The sequence below is a fragment of the Oryctolagus cuniculus genome, chromosome 8 (assembly GCF_964237555.1).
Source record: "Oryctolagus cuniculus chromosome 8, mOryCun1.1, whole genome shotgun sequence".
Taxonomy (NCBI): Eukaryota; Metazoa; Chordata; class Mammalia; order Lagomorpha; family Leporidae; genus Oryctolagus; species Oryctolagus cuniculus.
This window is the reverse complement of record NC_091439.1, coordinates 54,961,654-54,982,346: the sequence shown is the minus strand read 5'-3', so window position 1 is coordinate 54,982,346 and position 20,693 is coordinate 54,961,654. Positions and strand designations below refer to the sequence as shown.

General features: G+C 42.2%; 1 protein-coding gene across 4 annotated transcripts in view; it reads left to right on the top strand.

The window, feature by feature from the left end:
* EGF (epidermal growth factor) overlaps positions 1 to 3,103 on the top strand; it is a 97,372-nt gene extending 94,269 nt beyond the window's left edge. For all 4 annotated transcript variants that reach the window (XM_070047750.1, XM_070047751.1, XM_070047749.1 and 1 more), the window contains one exon: positions 1,699 to 3,103. In XM_070047750.1, coding sequence (XP_069903851.1) covers positions 1,699 to 1,904 — 206 coding nt within the window. In that variant the 3' untranslated portion in view covers positions 1,905 to 3,103. The remainder of the gene's footprint in view (positions 1 to 1,698) is intronic.
* Positions 3,104 to 20,693: the final 17,590 nt, after the last annotated feature.

The window sequence follows — 20,693 nt, the reverse complement described above, 5'->3', positions numbered from 1 at the left end:
CTTAGAGATTTCTCCCAGCTTCCCCCCGTAGTCCGTAGTCCGTATCTGAGTCTATGCCTAGGCTTTCAATAGCTTCTTCCGGCACCTTTTTCGGCCGGCTTTTCCCTAGGCTGTTTGCTAGTCTCTCTCTTCGATATTTTCCCAATTCTTCCCGTTTCTTTCCCTCCTAAGTTTGCTATCCGAGCTAGGTTTCCTATCCGAGTCACGGCACCATTATGTCGCTCCCCCTCTTCGTGGAGGAACGACACTAAGCCCTGCCTAGGCTTCATATCCGAGTCACGGCACCATTATGTCGCTCCCCCTCTTCGTGGAGGAACGACACTAAGCCCTGCCTAGGCTTCATATCCGAGTCACGGCACCATTATGTCGCTCCCCCTCTTCGCGGAGGAACGACACAGGACCCTGCGCTGTTCTTTCGTCTGCTCGGCCCTCCCCGGGTTTGCTGCTGGTTCTTCCCGGGTTGGCTACTCTCCCTTCCACCTCCGTGGAAGGGCAGTTCCCCCTGGCCGCATTCCCCACTTCCGCAGGGGAGCGGCACACCGCCGGCCGGCTCTTTCGGGGGCTGCACGGGTTCCCTTAGATGTTCCCCATAGATGTTCCCGGTGCATGCCGTCTCTCTCCTCCTTTATAGTCCTCCTCCGCCAATCCCAACTCGGCTGAGTACGCTGCTCTCCAATCAGGAGCAAGTCCTACAGTTAATTGGTTGAACTGGAGGCAGCTGTGCGGAAGCTGTTTACTTCTCTCCCAGCGCCATATTGTGGGAGAGCAGATGCATAGAATAAGTCTTAATTCGAGTAACTTAGTCTAGTCCGGATTGCTCCCCACACTGGCACACCAGGTTTTAGTCCCAGTTGGGGGGCTGGTTCTGTCCCGGTTGCTCCTCTTCCAGTCCAGCTCTCTGCTGTGGCCCGGGAAGGCAGTGGAGGATGGCCCAAGTGCTTGGGCCCTGCATCCCATGGGAGACCAGGAGGAAGCACCTGACTCCTGGCTTCGGATCTGTGCAGTGTGCCGGCCATGGCAGCCATTTTGGGGGTGAACCAACGGAAAGAAGACCTTTCTCTTTTTCTCTCTCTCTCTCTCACTAACTCTGCCTGTCAAAAAAAAAAAAAAAAAAAAAAAAGAAGAAGAAGAAGGAGAAATCTTTCATCTGCTGGTTCACTCCCCAAATAGCCACAATAGCCAGGTTTGGGCCATGCTGAATCCAGGGGCCAGTAATGCCTTCCTTGTCTCCCACATGATTGGCAGGTGCCCAAGCACTTGGGCCATCTTCTGCTGCCTTACCAGGGGGCATTGGCAGGAAACTGGATCAGAAGTGGAACAGCAAAGACTCAAACCAGAACTTGGATATGGGTTACTGGTGTTGCAAACAATGGTATAACCCACTATATCACTACCCTGGCTCCCACAAATGCATTTAAAACTAGAGTTCTGTTCTTAAGTCACCTATGGTTCAGGTGGGAAGATAGGAGTTACATAGGGAAAGATAAAGAGTCTTGTCAGATAGTGTAGTTCTTTGAATCATCTCTACCAGTCAAGACTAATTTGAATTTTTTAAAAATTGGGTTTAGAATAGTTTGAAAATGGGTTGCTTTTGTGTCTTTCATTCCAGACCTATTCTCTAACCACCACTATTAGGATCTTTCTTGCTGGTCACGGTGAATGATGTGAATGCTCAATTTCCTTTTTTCTCTTGTATAGAGTCCCTGCAAATGACTCCATGGAGGAAGGAGCCCCAGATACATGGAGTAGGCATGGAGCAAGACCACTCGACTCCACCATCAAGTGATAAGGGGTCTGGCCCCCAGCTAATGGAGCGAAGCTTTCATCGACCATCTTACGGGGCACAGCCTCTTGCTGTGGGAATTGAAAAGCCCCATTTTCTCTTGTCTGCTAATCCATCATAGCAGCAAAGGGCCCCAGATTCCCCACACCAAATTGAGCCAAATCACTGAGAACTGGAATTAAAAGGAAGGTCAAAAGGAACAAAACATGTCTATGGACTACATGATTCCTTTCAAAAGGTAGAGGAAAACTCCAGATTTTGGTTCCTTAATCTCTACAATAGATCACCTGGAGACAGATGTGTAGTTAGGCTTTTGTTTCTTCCTTCAAGCAATCCCACTGCAGGTATTCAAATAAAAGTAACCGGGAGAACCACTCGGTAACTCATTAGTAGCCAAAATGGGGAATGCTAGTGCTTCGTAACTGTGTTGTCTTCAACAGTCAAGAGATAGATTTTTTTTTTCCTTCCTGCAGCCTCAGAAGAAATGTGGAGTTAGAACAGGAAATCACAGTGGTTTGGTCAGTCATAAAGTCCGTTTTTGATCTGTACAGAACATTTAACTCCATTTGATGAAATTGTTGGATTATTATAATTACTGTTAAGATACTTCGTGAGCTTTAACTGCACATTGATGTGGTCCATGCTAGTAATTTTGCAGAACGAATTGTGATTAAATCAATGAAGAATCTGATAACTTAGAACCTGATTTCTTCAGAATTAAGTGGCCTTTTTTTCCTATTTTATAATCTTTGAAAAGATTTAATTTTGAAAACATTGTGTTTCATAGTTATTCCTGTCCTCCCCCCAACTGCATTTTCCCCAATGACAATGCTAAATTCTCTTTTGGTGTGTTTCTGTGGAATTTTTACCTGTCTCCTAATATATGAAATTGTAAGCAAATTGCTGATTTATTTTTTTATCTTGGATTGCAGTAATTTCTTTAATTATTAAGATAAAGTCAACATAAAACATAAACATTTTATTGTATACTTGGTTAAGCAATTATAATCCAAAGAGGTGTCAAACTTAAACCAAAATAATCTGTCAGGCTTGCTATTGTAATTTTTTTTCAATTGAAAATTATAGCTTCATAAAGTAAAATTTCACCTGGTGTTTTAATTCAGTATTTTTCTTGCAGCAAAGGCATTGCTTCTACAGATAACACAACTTGCCAATTTCATAATTTTGGATTGTTTGAGACTTGGGATTGCCTTGTTTATACATTAAATAGTCCCTTTGCTTGCCTTTATCTTTTACTTTTCCTCAACTCCTTGGACTCTGGTTACATAAGAAAACAAAATAAAAAGGAATTGAAGCACATGGTATCTAGTGAATGCTTTATAGAAATGGCGCTAAAGATTTGGCAGTGGCAATGGGGATGATGACTTGAGGTTTATGGCTGTTAAATCAGTGGGCCAGCTAACTTAGACTTTTCTTTATTCTGTTTTGCTATAATTGATAGTTGATATCTTGGAAGATTAGAAGACCTGTCTTTTATTTCTGGTGAGTGAACTAAAACTCTAAGGGTTTAGATTACATTTTAGTGTTTTAGCACGTCTTTCTCTTAGGATTTTGAAAATCACCACATAAATTATATGAGACCACAAGAACTCATAATGTACCATTATCTTTGAACCAGAAATCCCCTGTGTCCTTTGAGCTTTTTGATGACTGGGACACCATAGATAGTGGCACCGTGTTAAGTCCTTGCTCAGACTATCCCACTAGCTCCCTGGTCAGATTGAAGGAAAAAGACATCTTGTAGTCTTTAGTTGACAAGTCACCATGAAGAGGCATCTCCCCTTCATACAACTTCACCTCTCTATCAGAAATGTTTTCCTTTTTTAAAAGTCTAGGTTTACAAAGAACATTTTCAACTAAGGTATTTGATTTCCATGTTTTCCAGACTGATCATGTTTCCCAACTCTCAGGGCTCTTGTGCACGATGCCTGATCGAAATTCTCTTTGACTAAATGTCACCTTCTACATAGAAAAATGAGCATTCTTCCCTCTTTTCTAGAACCCAATGAAAGCTTTGAACATTGAATTCTTTTGAAATCATGTGATTTCACCTCTGCCCATTAACCTTGATTTTCAACTGATGTAGTTTTCATGTGAATAAATGATTATTGTGTGATAATTGAAAATGTGATAGCAGCAGTAAATAATAAATTCTTTAAAAATCTTATAGCTAGGGGCTGGCATTGTGGCGTAGCAGGTAAAGTTGATGCCTGTGATACCGGTGTCCTATAAGGGCACTGGTTTGAATCCTTGCTGCCCTACTTCTTGCTAATGGCCTGGGAAAGCAGCTGAAGATGGCCCAAGTCCTTGGGCCCCTGATCCTACCTGGGAGACCCAGAAGAAGCTCCTGGCTTTGGTCTGGCACAGCCCTTGCCATTTCAACTTTTGGGGAGTGAACCAGTGGATCAAAGATTCTTTCCTCCTCCTCCCTCCCCTCCTCAACCCGTAACTCTGCCTTTCAAATAAATACAATAAATCGTTAAAAAAAAAAAAAAAAAAAAAAAACAACTTATAGCCTCAAATAAAAAGAGGCTGGTAGAAACAGAAAATGCCATCAGCTTAATTAAGTAGCAGTAACAGGCAAGATTTTAGGCTTTGCTTTGGTTCCCTAATGTTTCATCCTGAGCTTTTCAGCTGCTGACAAGTCTGAAGCAGAGTACTGTCCTGTTGTAAACTTGACAGGGTTTCTGTAACTAAGGCCTATATGCTATCAACAAGGAAAACAACTGGCTTTACATGCCTTGTATTGTGACAGTGAGGCTAGCTGAAGCTCCCAGAAGCTCATCCTTGTGTGTGTGTGATCCAGTCGGTCATGGTGGTTAGACGCAGTGACATACAGATGCTAACACAGATCATCCTCATTGTTGCTCTAGGAGCTGCTATCAGGTGGCAGACTGTCCACACTGCCCATTGGTTTTTCCTGACTGTTGATGTGATGCACACCAGTGATGCCAGTCCCATCAGCAGGCACAGATGTAACTGCCTTTCATAGCCTTTGCCAATTCTACTTCATGCTCCCATGTGGGAAGTTGGAAGTGCCTGGCTTTGTAAGTTTCACTGCCAATGCCAACCTTTCCATGCATCCTGTTGTGTGCTGATAAGTGACTTTTCTCTGATCCTCCAAATCCCATTTCTGGACCTTACTTTCCCAACTCTTCTTGTAATTCTGTTAGATTTAATGTCTATAATAAATTACTTATGATATAATATCCAGTGATTCACAAGAAAACTTATTAGCAAAATATAAAGAAAAGTTAAATTCCTTATACTTAATAATGAAATGTTGAAAGCGTTCCCTTTAGCCCTAAGATCAGGGCTACAAGACTGCCATATTGTCGTGACTTATATTCAACATAATGTAGAAGTCTTAATAATCTGACATTACACTAAGCACTAAGGATAGATTTTTAATATATGTGAGGATTAAAAAGGAAGTGACATTATTTTTTATGATATAATTGTCCACAAAACACAAAATTGTAGTTAAATTGCAAGCAGTAACAAAATGTATATATCAGTAATATTAACTATAAAATGCAATTAAATGTAAGTATATAAATAATAATAATAATATAAATGTAAAGTAACCAGGAATACCATGAATATATGTGGTAGCCCATTACAGTAAAAAAAAAAATGGAAAGACATTAAAGAAGACCTTAAATAAGGTATACCATGTTAATAGACTGGAAGTCCTAATGTTATAAAATTGTCATATATATATATATCTCACATATATATATATATTCAGTAACATTTTAATTAAAATCTCGTTTTTTTAAACTTTGCTAACAGATTCTAAAATTCCATATGGAAGGTCTAACAGAAAGTCTAAATTATCAGAAACCTCTTGCTGAGAAAATTAGAAAAATGAGGGGCCAGTGCTGTGGCACAGCAGGTTAACGCCCCGGCCTGAAGCTCTGGCATCCCATATGGAAGCCGGTTCTAGTCCTCGCTGCTCCTCTTCCAATCCAGCTCTCTGCTATGGCCTGGGAAGGCAGTAGAAGATGGCCCAAGTCCTTGGGCCCCTGCACCCGCGTGGGAGACCTGGAAGAAGTTCCTGGCTCCTGGCTTTGGATCAGTGCAGCTCTGGCTGTTGTGGCCATCTGGGGAGTGAACCATCTGATGCAAGACCTCTCTCTCTCTCTCTCTCTCTCTCTCTCTCTTTCTCTGCCTCTCCTCTCTCTGTGTAGCTCTGACTTTCAAATAAAAAAAAAAACTTAAAAAAAAGAAAATTAGAAAAATGAGATAAAACACCAACAACAATTCATTTGAAGACATTTTGTGGCTATTAAAGCTATGAGGATTCAAAGAGCCAAGATTTTGGATATACAAAAATGGGATGTGCAGGGACTGGTGTTGTGGTGCGTCAGGTTTTACAATATGCCAGCATCCCATATTGGAGTGCTGGTATAAGTCCTGCTTGCTCTGCTTCTAATCCAGCTCCCTGTTAATACAACCAGAAAGGCAATGGAAGATGGTAGAAGTACCTGGACCTTTCCCACCTATGTGGGAGAACTAGGTGGAGTTCCTGGTTTCTGCTTGCAGCCTGGCCCCACCCTAGATGTTGTGGCCTTTTGGGGAATGAAAAAGCAGATGGAAGATACCTCTCTCCCTGTTGATCTCTCTCTCTGTTTCTCCCTCTTTCTCTGTCACTTCACCTTTCAAATAAATTCTAAAATATTGGGGCCAATGCTGTGGCATAGAAGGTTAAGCCTCTGCCTGCAGTGGTCCCAGCTACTCCACTTCTGATCCAGCTCTCTGCTAATGTGCCTGCAAAAGCAGTGGAAGATGGCCCAAGTCCTTGGGCTCCTGCACTCATCTGGGAGACCTGGAAGAAGCTGCTGGCTCCTAGCTTTGTCTTGGCCCAGTCCCAGCCATTGTGGCCATTTGGGGAGTGAACCAGTGGATAGAAGATTCTCTCTATATATATTTATCTCCCCTTCTCTATATCTCTGCCCTTCATATAATAAATAAATCTTTAAAAAAATTAAATCTTAAAAATAAGATTGGAGGCCAGCGCCGTGGCTCACTAGGCTAATCCTCCACCTAGCGGCGCCGGCACACCGGGTTCTAGTCCCGGTCAGGGCACCGGATTCTGTCCCGGTTGCCCTTCTTCCAGGCCAGCTCTCTGCTGTGGCCAGGGAGTGCAGTGGAGGATGGCCCAAGTGCTTGGGCCCTGCACCCCATGGGAGACCAGGATAAGTACTTGGCTCTTGCCATCAGATCAGCGCGGTGCGGGTTTGGAGGGTGAACCAACGGCAAAGGAAGACCTTTCTCTCTGTCTCTCTCTCTCACTGTCCACTCTGCCTGTTAAAAAAAATTAAAAAAAAATAAGATTGGAAAGTGCAAGGAGGTAAGGCTGTCATTTTCTCTCTTCAAGTACTTGTTAGTCTGTGAACAGCAGGCTTGTAGTAACATGGGAGAGAAATTGGAGCTTTTAACGGATCTTTGGGCTATAAGACTAGCATCAAAATTTAGGACCTGACAAAGAGTGGCCCTGATAACAAATTCAGGTTTTACATAAGATATGTGAGATGCTACCATCTATGCACTAACAAAAGCACTGACAAAAAGATCCAAAGTAGCTCATTCAAAAATGGGGTTTAGGTGATCTAATGCCACCGTTAATCTTACTACAGGCAAAAGTGAATTCTTTCTAGAGGAACATAATATAATTCAGAACCTCTGATTACTTCTTCAAATTTTTATGAGCAACATCTGGCATTCAGGAAAAAAAGAAAAGAAAACTAGAACAATTAGCCAAAACCAAGAGAAAAGAGAGCAAGCCAAATAAGCAGACTTACAAGGGATCCATTTATTGAACTTATCATATGTGGGTTTAAAATATTGTAGGTCTTTATAATAAAGGATACACAAAGTAATAAAAAGGATGCCATTGTGGATTTGAATCTTTGAAAATAATGCACTAAAAATATAACAAATTGAGAACCTAGTAAATGGGTTCATTTATATACTTTTTGTAAATGGGTTTAATTGCAGATCACACATAAGTAGAGAATTTATTGAAGTAGAAAATAGATCAATAAAAAAGATCCATAAAGAAATATAAAGAGAAAAATGATGCAAAATACAGAAAAAGCAAGAATTATGAAAACACAGAAATCTAATATGTGTGTATGTGTGTGTGTGTTCAATTCTACAAGGAAAGAAGAGAGAAAATGGGCTTAAAAACAATATTTGAAGAAATAACATATGATAAAATTCTAGAAATGAGGAATAATTACTGAATAAAAAATTCTACAAACCAAATAGAATAAATACAAGCAAAATCATAAATCCAAGGAAAATAACAAATATTTAAAAGCAGTCATAAATAACAATGATTTGAAATGAACAATAGATAGGCCAAAGATAAAAACCATCACAAGGGAAAAAAAAGCAAAACAAAAAAGAAACCAACAAATATCTCTACAAATGCTGAATAATAAACACAGCAATTCAAGAAACACATATAAGAGAGAGAACATGATGCCCAAAAGAACACAGCACTTCAATACTAGATGCAAAGACGAAGAGATTGAAGAAATGCCAGAAATACAATTCAAAAAATTGATCGTAGTATTACTAAGAAGTAATCAGAAGCAAATCCACGAACTAACGAAATCCATACATGACATGAAAGAAAATTTCTCCCATGAAATTGAGATCTTAAAGAGAAATCAAAATGAAATCTTGGAACTGAAGAATTCAATAGAACGAATAAAAAATATGGTGGGAAGCCTTAACAACAGACTCAGTGAAGCAGAAGAAAGAATATCCAAGTTAGAAGACAAATTGTTGGAAATTTTATAGTCAGACCAAAAAAAAAAAAAAAAAAGAAAACTAAAAAACAGAGTTGGAGATGTAAGGGATACTATTAAACCATCCAACATACAGGTCTTAGGAGTTCCTGAAGGTGTGGAAAGAGAGAATGAATTAGAAGGCCTTTTTAGTGAAATAATTACAGAAAATTTCTCTAATTTGGAGAAAGAAGGTACATCCAAGTAGAGGAAGCACATAAGACTCCAAACAGACATCACCAGAAAAGATCTTCAGTATGACACACTGTAGTCAAACTCTTCATGAAGAAAAGATTCTAAAATGTGCACAAGAGAAATGCCAGATTTCTTTCAGAGGATCTCTAATTAGGCTCACAGCTGACTTCTCAGTAGAAACCCTACAGGCTAGGAGAGAATGGAGATACATAGTTCAAGTCTTAAGAGAAACAAGCTGTCAACCCAGAATACTGTACCCTGCAGAGCTTGCTTTGATGAATGAAGGTGAAATAAAGACCATCCATAACAAATAGAAATTGAAAGAATTTGTCACCAACCATCCAGTCTTACAAAAATGCTTAAGAATGTGCTACACCGCCGGCGCCGTGGCTCAACAGGCTAATCCTCCGCTTTGCGGTGCCGGCACACCGGGTTCTAGTCCCGGTCGGGGCACCAGGTTCTGTCCCGGTTGCCCTTCTTCCAGGCCAGCTCTCTGCTGTGGCCAGGGAGTGCAGTGGAGGATGGCCCAAGTGCTTGGGCCCTGCACCCCACGGGAGACCAGGATAAATACCTGGCTCCTGGCTTCAGATCAGCGCGGTGCACCGGCCGCAGCGGCCATTGGAGGGTGAACCAGCGGCAAAAGGAAGACCTTTCTCTCTGTCTCTCTCTCTCTCACTGTCCACTCTGCCTGTCGAAAAAAAAAAAAAATGCTCATCACTATGAAAGAAGGTGAAGGGCAGAAAATCTCCCAGTAAAAGTACAGAGGAAATCCAAAAGTAAACAATAGAAATATTTATGGAAAAATAGCAGGGCAAAGTCATTACTTATCAATAGTCACCTTGATGGGAATGACTTCAACTCCCTAGTTAAAAGAGACAGACTGGCTGAATGGATTAAAAAACAAAACCCATCTATTTGCTGGCTACAAGAAGCACATCTCACTAGCAAAGATACATGCAGACTGAAAGTGAAAGGATGGAAGAAGATATTCCATGCTAGCAGAAACCAAAAAAGAGCTGTTATACCCACCCTAATATCAGACAAAATAGACTGCAGCACAAAAACTGTTAAGAGAGACAAAGAAGGGCACTATGTAGAGAGTAAGGGATCAATTCAACAGGAAGATATGACTATTATAAATGTATATGCACCTAATTACAGGGCACCTGGCTATTTAAAATAAATGTTAATGGATCTATAGGGGGAAATAGGCTAAAATATAATAGTAATGGGGGATTTCAGTACCCCACTTTCAGCAATAAACAGATCAACCAGACAGAAATTCAGCAAGGACACAGAAGAGTTAATCAACACTATAGACCAAATGGACCTAACAGATATTTATAGAACTTTCTATCTTACATTCGCAGGATACACATTCTTCTCACCAGTGAATGGAACTTTCCCAAGGATTGATCACATGCTAAGCCATAAAGCAAGTCTCAGCAAATTCAAACAATCCAAAATCATACCATGCATCTTCTCTGACCACAACAGAATGAAGCTGGAAGTCAACAACTCAGGAATCTCTAGAACATATGCAAACACATGGAGACTGAACAACATGCTCCTGAATGAACAGTGGGTCATAGAGTAAATAAAAATAGAAATAAAAATTTTTGGAAAAAATGAAGATGACATATAACATATCAAAACTTATGGGATACAGGAAAAGCAGTATTAAGAAGAAAGTTGATAGCAATTGGCGCCTACATCAAGAAATTAGAAATGAATCTCAAGGACCTAGAAAAACAATAGCAAACCTAACCCAAAACTAGTAGGAGAAAACAAATAATTGAAATTAGAGAAGAAATAAGCAAAATTAAAATAAAAAGTACAAAAGATCATCAAAATAAAAGGCTGGTTTTTTGAAACAATAAAACAGAATTGATACACCATTGACTGAACTAACCAAAAAAAAGAAGACCCAAATCAATAAAATTAGAGATAAAAAAGAAATGTAACAACAGCCACCACAGAAATAAAAAGAATAATCAGAAATTACTACAAAGAACTGTATGCCAACAAATTGGGAAACGTAGAAGAAATGGGGAGATTCCTTGACACATACAGTCTACATAAGTTAAGCCATGAAGACACAGAAAACCTAAATAGACCAATAACCAACACAGAAACTGAATCTTTATTCAAATTGATCTTTATTGACCTACCCAACAAGGAAAAGCCCAGAACCAGATGGCTTCACTGCTGAATTCTACCAGACATTTAAAGAAGAACTAACGCCAATTCTTCTCAAGCTAATCAAAACCATTGAAAGGGAGGGAATCCTCCCAAACTCCTTTTATGAAGCCAGCATCATCTTAATTCCTGAAAAAGATACAACAGGGATACAACAAAGAAAGATAACTACTGACCAATTTCTGTGAGGACAATAGACAGAAAAATCCTCAACAAAACTCTAGCCAATCGAATTCGACAACACATCAGAAAGATCATTCACCCAGACCAATTGGAATTTATCCCTGTTATACAGGGATGGTTCAACATTTTCAAATCAATCAATGTGAAACATCACATTAACAAACTGAAGAACAAAAAACATATTATTATATGAATAGATGCAGAGGAAGCATTTGATAAAATATAACACCCTTTCATGATGAAAACTAAGCAAATTGGATATGGAAGGAACATTCCTCAACACTAGGCAATTTATGACAAACCCACAGCCAGCGTGCTATTGAATGGGGAAAAGTTAGAAGATCCAGAACCAGACAAGGATGCCCACTCTCACCATTGCTATTCAGTATCACACTGGAAGTTTTAGCCAGAGCCATTAGGCAAGAAAAGAAGGAAGTTAAACTATTCCTATTTGCAGATGACATGATTCTATATGTATATTGGGGTTCCAAAAAACTCCACTAGTAGACTGTTGGAACTCATAGAAGACTTCAGTAAAGTGGCAGGATATAAAATCAACACACAAAAATCAATAGCCTTTGTATATACAAACAATGCCATGGCTGAAAAGAACTTCTAAGATAAATCCCATTCACAACAGCTACAAAAAAATCAAATACCTTGCAATAAATTTAACCAAAGGATCTCAAAGATCTCTACAACAAGAATTATGAAACACTAAAGAAAGAAATAGAAGAATAAAAAACAAAGGAAAAATATTCCATGTTCATGGATTGGAAGAATCAATATCATCAAAATGTCCATTCTTCTGAAAGCAATTTACAGATTCAATGTAATACCAGTCAAAAATGGTAACAAAGACATTTTTCTCATATAGAAAAAAAATTATGCTGAAATGCATATGGAAACACAGGATACCCTGAATAGCTAAAATAATCCTAAACAACAGAAACAAAGCTGGAGGCATCACAATATCAGATGTCAAGACATACTACGCGGCAGTTATATTCAAAACAGCCTGGTACTGGTACAGATGGATAGACCAACGGAACAGAACAGAAATACCAGAAATCAATTCATGCATCTACAACTTTGACAAAAGAACTAAAATCAATTCCAGGAGCAAAGACAGTCTCTTCAACAGATGGTGCTGGGAAAACTGGATCTACACATGCAGAAGTGGCAAGCAAGACCCCTACCTTACACCTTATACAAAAATCTAAAAATGGATTAAAGACCCAAGTCTATGACCTGATACCATCAAATTAGTAGAGAACATTGAGGAAATCCTGCAAGATATTGGAATAGGCAAAGAGTTCTTGGAAAAGACTCCAGAGACACAGGCAATCATAGCCAAAATTGACAAGTGGGATTACATCAAATTGAGAAACTTCTGTACTGCATAAGAAATACCTAGCAATGTGAAGAGGCAACCGACAGAATGGGAGAAAATATTTGCAAACTATGCAACTGATAAAAGATTAATAACCAGAATATATAAGACATCAAGAAACTCAACAACAACAAAACAAACAACCCAGTTAAGAAATGGCAAAAGTACTTAAACAGGCATTTTTCAAAAAAGGAAATCCAAATGGCCAACAGACACATGAAAAAATGCTCAGACTCAGTAGCCATCAGGGAAATGCCAATCAAAACCACAATGAGGTTTCACCTCACCCCTGTTAGAATGGCTTTCATAAAGAGATCAACAAACAACAAATGCTGGTGAGGATGTGGGGAAAGTTACTCTAATCTACTGTTGGTGGGAATGTAAACTGGTAAAGCCACTATGGAAGACAGTTTGGAGATACTTCAGAAATCTGAACATAGACCTACCTGTCGCTCCCCTTCTTCGTGGAGGAACGACACTAAACCCTGCGCTGTTCTTTCGTCTGCTCGGCCCTCCCCGGGTTTGCTGCTGGTTCTTCCCGGGTTGGCTACCATCCCTTCCACCTCCGTGGAAGGGCGGTTCCCCCTGCCACTTTCCCCACTTCCGCGGGGGAGCGGCACACCGCCGGCCGGCTCTCTCGGGGGCTGCACAGGTGTTCCTTCAGATAGATGTTCCCGGTGCATGTTGTCTCTCTCCTCCTTTATAGTCCTCTTCCACCAATCCCAACTCTGCTACCCACACGCCGAGTACGCTGCTCTCCTCCAATCAGGAGCAGGTCCTGCTGTTTATTGGTTGAACTGGAGGCAGCTGTGTGGAAGCTGTTTCCTCCTCTCCCAGCGCCATATTGTGGGAGAGCAGATGCATATAATAAGTGTTAATTCCAGTAACAGTCTAGTCCCAGTTGCTCCCCACAGATCCCTCTTTTTTATTTTTGGTGTTGATACGCGCCTGTCTTCGGTGCCCTGCGGCGCACACTCTGCTCTGCTTGCCGGAGTTGCCCACAGGTGCCTACAAGCCCCACCAATCAGGCAAACCGAATCCGGGTCCTCTCTTTGCCATGTTGTGAGGAGGTTTCCAGGTGCTGATGCGTGCCTGTGTTCGGTGCCCTGCAGCGCATGCTCTGCTCTGCTAGAACTGCCTGCAAGTACTTACAAGCCCTACCAATCAGGCAAACCGAATCCAAGCCCTCTCATTGCTGTCTTGTGGGGAGACTTATTGGTGTTGATAACGTGCCTGTCTTCGGTGACCTGCAGCCGCCCACAGGTGCTTATCGTCTTACTAATCAGGCAGACCGAATCCAAGCTCTCTCATTGCCATGTTGTGGGGAGGCCTTATTTTTCTCCATTTCTCTATCTCTGGGCATTCCTATTTCTCCTATTTTACTTCTATCTGCCAGCATTCCTATTTCTCTCATTTTACTTCTAAACTTCTGTTTCTCTTATCCCTGCAGCTTCCCGGCGCCCGCCCCGAGGCTGCTTCTCGGCGCCTCGCCCCGCGGCGGCTTCCCGGCTTCGCGCGCTCCGTGGTCTCCACGCCCTTTGTGCCCACACCACGGCCTTAGCACCAGCCCCGTGTTCTCTCTACTTGCGCCTCGTGCGCTCTCCCCATTCGTGCCCCGTGCGCTCTCTCTGCGCGCGGCGGCTTCCGCGAGTCACACAGCCTAGCTCACATTTCCGCCACCAGTATTCAGTCTAAGTTCCCCGGGCTAACCTGGCGAAATCAACCTAGCTTACGTCTGTGCCTTTCTGTTTGGCTTCCCGTCTTTTGCTCCCCGGGCTAATCTGACGGATTCCAACCTGGCCCACGTCTCCGCCTCTGGTTCCAGATTTTTGCCCCTTGTTCCCCGGGCTGACTTGACGAATCCCAACATAGCTTACATCTCCGCCTCAGCCTGCCCCCGCGGCTTCATCCTCCCTAACATTTTTCTCTACCCGGTATGTTTCCTAACTTTTCTTCCAACAATATTCCCCTCTCATTTTTCCTGGCTTCTCCCCACAGTCCGTATCTGAGTCTAAGTTTCTTCTAGGTTTCACTTTCGACCTTACAGATTTCTCCCAGCTTCCCCGCCATAGTCCGTATCCGAGTCTATGCCTAGGCTTTCAATAGCTTCTTCCGGCACCTTTTTCGTCTGGCTTTCCCCTAGGCTCTCTCTAATCTCTCTCTCTGGTATTTTCCCACTTCTTCCCGCTTCTTCCCTCCTAGGTTCCCTATCCGAGTCACGGCACCATTATGTCGCTCCCCCTCTTCATGGAGGAACGACACTAAACCCTGCCTAGGCTTCCTATCTGAGTCACGGCACCATTATGTCGCTCCCCTTCTTCGTGGAGGAACGACACTAAACCCTGCGCTGTTCTTTCGTCTGCTCGGCCCTCCCCGGGTTTGCTGCTGGTTCTTCCCTGGTTGGCTACCATCCCTTCCACCTCCGTGGAAGGGCGGTTCCCCCTGCCACTTTCCCCACTTCCGCGGGGGAGCGGCACACCGCCGGCCGGCTCTCTCGGGGGCTGCACAGGTGTTCCTTCAGATAGATGTTCCCGGTGCATGTTGTCTCTCTCCTCCTTTATAGTCCTCTTCCACCAATCCCAACTCTGCTACCCACACGCCGAGTACGCTGCTCTCCTCCAATCAGGAGCAGGTCCTGCTGTTTATTGGTTGAACTGGAGGCAGCTGTGTGGAAGCTGTTTCCTCCTCTCCCAGCGCCATATTGTGGGAGAGCAGATGCATATAATAAGTGTTAATTCCAGTAACAGTCTAGTCCCAGTTGCTCCCCACAGATCCCTCTTTTTTATTTTTGGTGTTGATACGCGCCTGTCTTCGGTGCCCTGCGGCGCACACTCTGCTCTGCTTGCCGGAGTTGCCCACAGGTGCCTACAAGCCCCACCAATCAGGCAAACCGAATCCGGGTCCTCTCTTTGCCATGTTGTGAGGAGGTTTCCAGGTGCTGATGCGTGCCTGTGTTCGGTGCCCTGCAGCGCATGCTCTGCTCTGCTAGAACTGCCTGCAAGTACTTACAAGCCCTACCAATCAGGCAAACCGAATCCAAGCCCTCTCATTGCTGTCTTGTGGGGAGACTTATTGGTGTTGATAACGTGCCTGTCTTCGGTGACCTGCAGCCGCCCACAGGTGCTTATCGTCTTACTAATCAGGCAGACCGAATCCAAGCTCTCTCATTGCCATGTTGTGGGGAGGCCTTATTTTTCTCCATTTCTCTATCTCTGGGCATTCCTATTTCTCCTATTTTACTTCTATCTGCCAGCATTCCTATTTCTCTCATTTTACTTCTAAACTTCTGTTTCTCTTATCCCTGCAGCTTCCCGGCGCCCGCCCCGAGGCTGCTTCTCGGCGCCTCGCCCCGCGGCGGCTTCCCGGCTTCGCGCGCTCCGTGGTCTCCACGCCCTTTGTGCCCACACCACGGCCTTAGCACCAGCCCCGTGTTCTCTCTACTTGCGCCTCGTGCGCTCTCCCCATTCGTGCCCCGTGCGCTCTCTCTGCGCGCGGCGGCTTCCGCGAGTCACACAGCCTAGCTCACATTTCCGCCACCAGTATTCAGTCTAAGTTCCCCGGGCTAACCTGGCGAAATCAACCTAGCTTACGTCTGTGCCTTTCTGTTTGGCTTCCCGTCTTTTGCTCCCCGGGCTAATCTGACGGATTCCAACCTGGCCCACGTCTCCGCCTCTGGTTCCAGATTTTTGCCCCTTGTTCCCCGGGCTGACTTGACGAATCCCAACATAGCTTACATCTCCGCCTCAGCCTGCCCCCGCGGCTTCATCCTCCCTAACATTTTTCTCTACCCGGTATGTTTCCTAACTTTTCTTCCAACAATATTCCCCTCTCATTTTTCCTGGCTTCTCCCCACAGTCCGTATCTGAGTCTAAGTTTCTTCTAGGTTTCACTTTCGACCTTACAGATTTCTCCCAGCTTCCCCGCCATAGTCCGTATCCGAGTCTATGCCTAGGCTTTCAATAGCTTCTTCCGGCACCTTTTTCGTCTGGCTTTCCCCTAGGCTCTCTCTAATCTCTCTCTCTGGTATTTTCCCACTTCTTCCCGCTTCTTCCCTCCTAGGTTCCCTATCCGAGTCACGGCACCATTATGTCGCTCCCCCTCTTCATGGAGGAACGACACTAAACCCTGCCTAGGCTTCCTATCTGAGTCACGGCACCATTATGTCGCTCCCCTTCTTCGTGGAGGAACGACACTAAACCCTGCGCTGTTCTTTCGTCTGCTCGGCCCTCCCCGGGTTTGCTGCTGGTTCTTCCCTGGTTGGCTACCATCCCTTCCACCTCCGTGGAAGGGCGGTTCCCCACTTCCCCGGGGGAGCGGCACACCGCCGGCCGGCTCTCTCGGGGGCTGCACAGGTGTTCCTTCAGATAGATGTTCCCGGTGCATGTTGTCTCTCTCCTCCTTTATAGTCCTCTTCCACCAATCCCAACTCTGCTACCCACACGCCGAGTACGCTGCTCTCCTCCAATCAGGAGCAGGTCCTGCTGTTTATTGGTTGAACTGGAGGCAGCTGTGTGGAAGCTGTTTCCTCCTCTCCCAGCGCCATATTGTGGGAGAGCAGATGCATATAATAAGTGTTAATTCCAGTAACAGTCTAGTCCCAGTTGCTCCCCACACCTACCATATGCCCCAGCCATCCCACTGCTGGGAGTTTACCCAAGGGAAATGAAATCAGCAAATGAAAGAATTATCTCTACCCCCATGTTTATTGCAGTTTAATTCACAATATCTAAGATATGGAATCAACCCAAATGCCTGTCAACTGAAGACTAGATAAAGAAATTGTGGGATATATAATGGAATACTACTTAGATGTTAAAAAATTAAAAAATGAAATATGGTCATTTGCAACAAAGTGGCTGAAATTGGGAAACATCATATATAGTTAATGAGCCAGTCCCAAACGGACAAATACCACATGTTCTCCCTGACCTGGGATAACTAATAGAGCACCTAAAAGGTAATCTATGGAATTGAAATTGACACTTTGAGAAGCAATGAGCTTGAAAAGCCATTGTCCTGGTTGTTGAAGAACAGTTTTTTCCCCATACTATTTGGTGAAAACTTAACATAGAGTTAATCATATGTGTATGAAGTTAATTGAAAATAGATCTTCTTTAAAAATAAGAATGAGAATAGAGAGGGAGGAGGAAGAGTGGTGAGAGAGTAGGCGAGAGGGTGGGTACAGTGGGAAGAATCACCATGTTCCTAGAGTTGAAGTTACGAAATGTATGAAGTTTGTATTCCTTAAATAAAAGGTTTCTGGGGGAAAAAGAAAAATTAACAATAATACAGATGACTGACCAATGGAAATAATGAAAGTCAGAAGAAAATAGAATATGTTTAAAGTGTCAAAACAGAATCCTATACCTAGCCAAAACTGAAAAGGTCAATATAGGTAACTGTAAACTGATTTAATTTGTATTAAAAATCAAAATTTGCTTGTGAAAAATTACATAGAATTTGATCTAATAACAGAAATTACTATAAAGCAATAGTTCTTAAGAAGTATGTTATTGTTACATGATAGGAGATGAATATGATAACAAAAAGCACATAGAAACTGAAAGATGATTGAATGGACACTCACAGTGGAGGAGTAAGGATAGACTATTGCTAAATACATTGAGAAGATATTCAGAAAATAAGAAACAAATCACTACCTTACATTTTACATAAATTGATTCTATGGAGAATCTAACCTTAAATGTGGCAGACAAAACTAAAAAATCTTATAGAAGACTTTATTAGAGCACATTTATATAGTTCTGGAGTATGGATAAATTTCTTAATAAAGACCCCAAAAAGGAAAATATCAAGGTTATCATTAAAATAAAGAACTTTCTATGCCTCAAAATACACCATAAAAGGGTAAATATGTAAGATTCAAGCTTTGAAAAGAAATTCTCAGTAGATACATGTGACAAAGTAAAGAATATATAAATGTTTCTTAAAGTTATGAGAGAACCGATGCAATAGAAAGATGAGCAGAAGAGAGAACATAAATATGACCCCAAAACCACATGAAAAAGATGATCTATCTCATTAGTAATCAGCACAATATGAAATGAAACCACAATTAGATACTATTTCATACTTAGCCATTTTCAAAAATGTTACACAAGTCCAAGGTTGGGCAAGAATGTGGAATTATCAATACTCTTAGACATTGCTGGTGGAAGAGTTAATTGGTAAAAAGTCATTTTGACATTAGCTAGAATATTACCAATTAGAACATACTTAGATTGTAAAACTTACAGATTCAGTCTGAGATATATATCCTAGAGAAAATTTTATACTTGTGTGTCTCAAGGTATATCCCAGAGGGTTCAGAGTAGCTAAAAACTGGAAACCACATAAATATTCATCAACAGTAACATAAATAAAAAATACAGCATAGTTTTATTATGGAAGACTGCATAGTGACTAAATAAGTGAATTAAGGTGGATGTTTAGCTTAGTGCCTAAAGCACCATCACATTGAAGTAGCTAATTTCAATGTCTGGCTCTGGCTCCCAATTCCACCTTCCTGCCAGTGACGCAGACCCAGGGAGGCAGCAGTGACGGCCCAAGAAATTGAGTTCCTGCTGCCCAAAAGAGAGATCTGGGTTGAGTTCTTGGCTCCTGTCTTGGGTCCCAACCCCTCTGGTTTATGCATGTATTTGGGCAGTGAACCAACAGATAGATGGTGTCTCTGTGTTTGTGTCTTGCTCTCTCTCTTTCTACCTCTTGAACAAATAAACTAATTAATTTTTAAAAATAAGTGATTTACAGCTATATATATGACAATGGATTAATTTTAGAAATTGTGTTTAATCTGGGTTAGCCAGGAAAACAGGAAACATTTTACTCATTAAATAATTTATATAAACGTTATAAATAGGGAAAATTAAACAGTATATTATTTATGGATGCAGGCTTATGTGACAGAATTACAAAAGAAAGCCAGGGAATCATTGAGAAACCATTCTGTAGGGCAACTGTCTTTAGTGCCGGGAGAGGAACCCATCAGTAGGGGGACTCAAGTGCTTCTGCAGTCCTGACAGAGCTCTGTCCCCAGGTCTCAGTGGTGGGCACATCCATGGTTTTGTTACAATGATTTCTCTGTGAACTTCCTATATACATGTATTGTCACTTTTTTTTGTGAGATTTATTTCACGCTTCAATAAAAACGAGTGAAAAGAACACAAAAGAAATTGTCCTTAAATTCTATGGAACACTTCATGGATTCCAAAGCAGCATTATTCACATTCCTTGCATTCATTCCGGCTGGGCTTGCTGAACTCTGGCTCCCTGAAGCCACAGAGCATGCTGGATTAACATACTTCGGAGCTGGGGATTTTCCTCCTGAAGAGAAGCAGAAAATGCTCCCTCTGCACACCTTGAACACTTTTGGTGAACAGAGGGATAAACAAGAAAAATAGGGTCATGGCAGAGCTGAGGAAAGAAGGGAGATATATAGCCCAAGAGACAAATTGGAAAGATTAAACACTGCCATTTAGAATCTCATACGAAATTATTTAGTTGGGGATGGTAACAATGATATTCATAACTATGATGAGATGGAGCATGCAGAGTCTATGCTTTGCCTTGGGTTGAGAGTCCTTGTTTCTTCTATTAATGTGAGCTGACTTTCAACAATCCATTGTTTGGGCTTTGCACTAGCTTTCGGTTTTAAATGCTACTTTTCAAATCCTTGTGCAAACTTTTCTGTGTTTGCTAAATTACTAAGCAAGATTCATACAGCAATGCCTGTTTGTCCTGAGCTGGAACTCATAATAAAACTGTCTGTGCTTCCTGCATTCATGCAGTCATGGGTAGGGACAACTGTTTAAGGAGTTAGAAAATCAAGTTCACAAGGTTCTCTGCCTCTGACAGCTTTGGTTAATCCTCCGTGTGTCGGAACTCTCAGAACCAGCCTTGTTCTTTTCTCATTCCAAAGCCAGAGTTCTAAGTGACTTTTTATTCTGACCCAGCTGTTACCATTTTCTGATTCATAAACCGTCATACAGGTCAGCAGAGTGCTCAGAGAATAAGGCAAATGGAAAAACCAGGGCTTTGGAGATGCTGCAGATCCCCGAAGCAGTCACTATCTTCACAATCTGTAACCCTGGCCCTA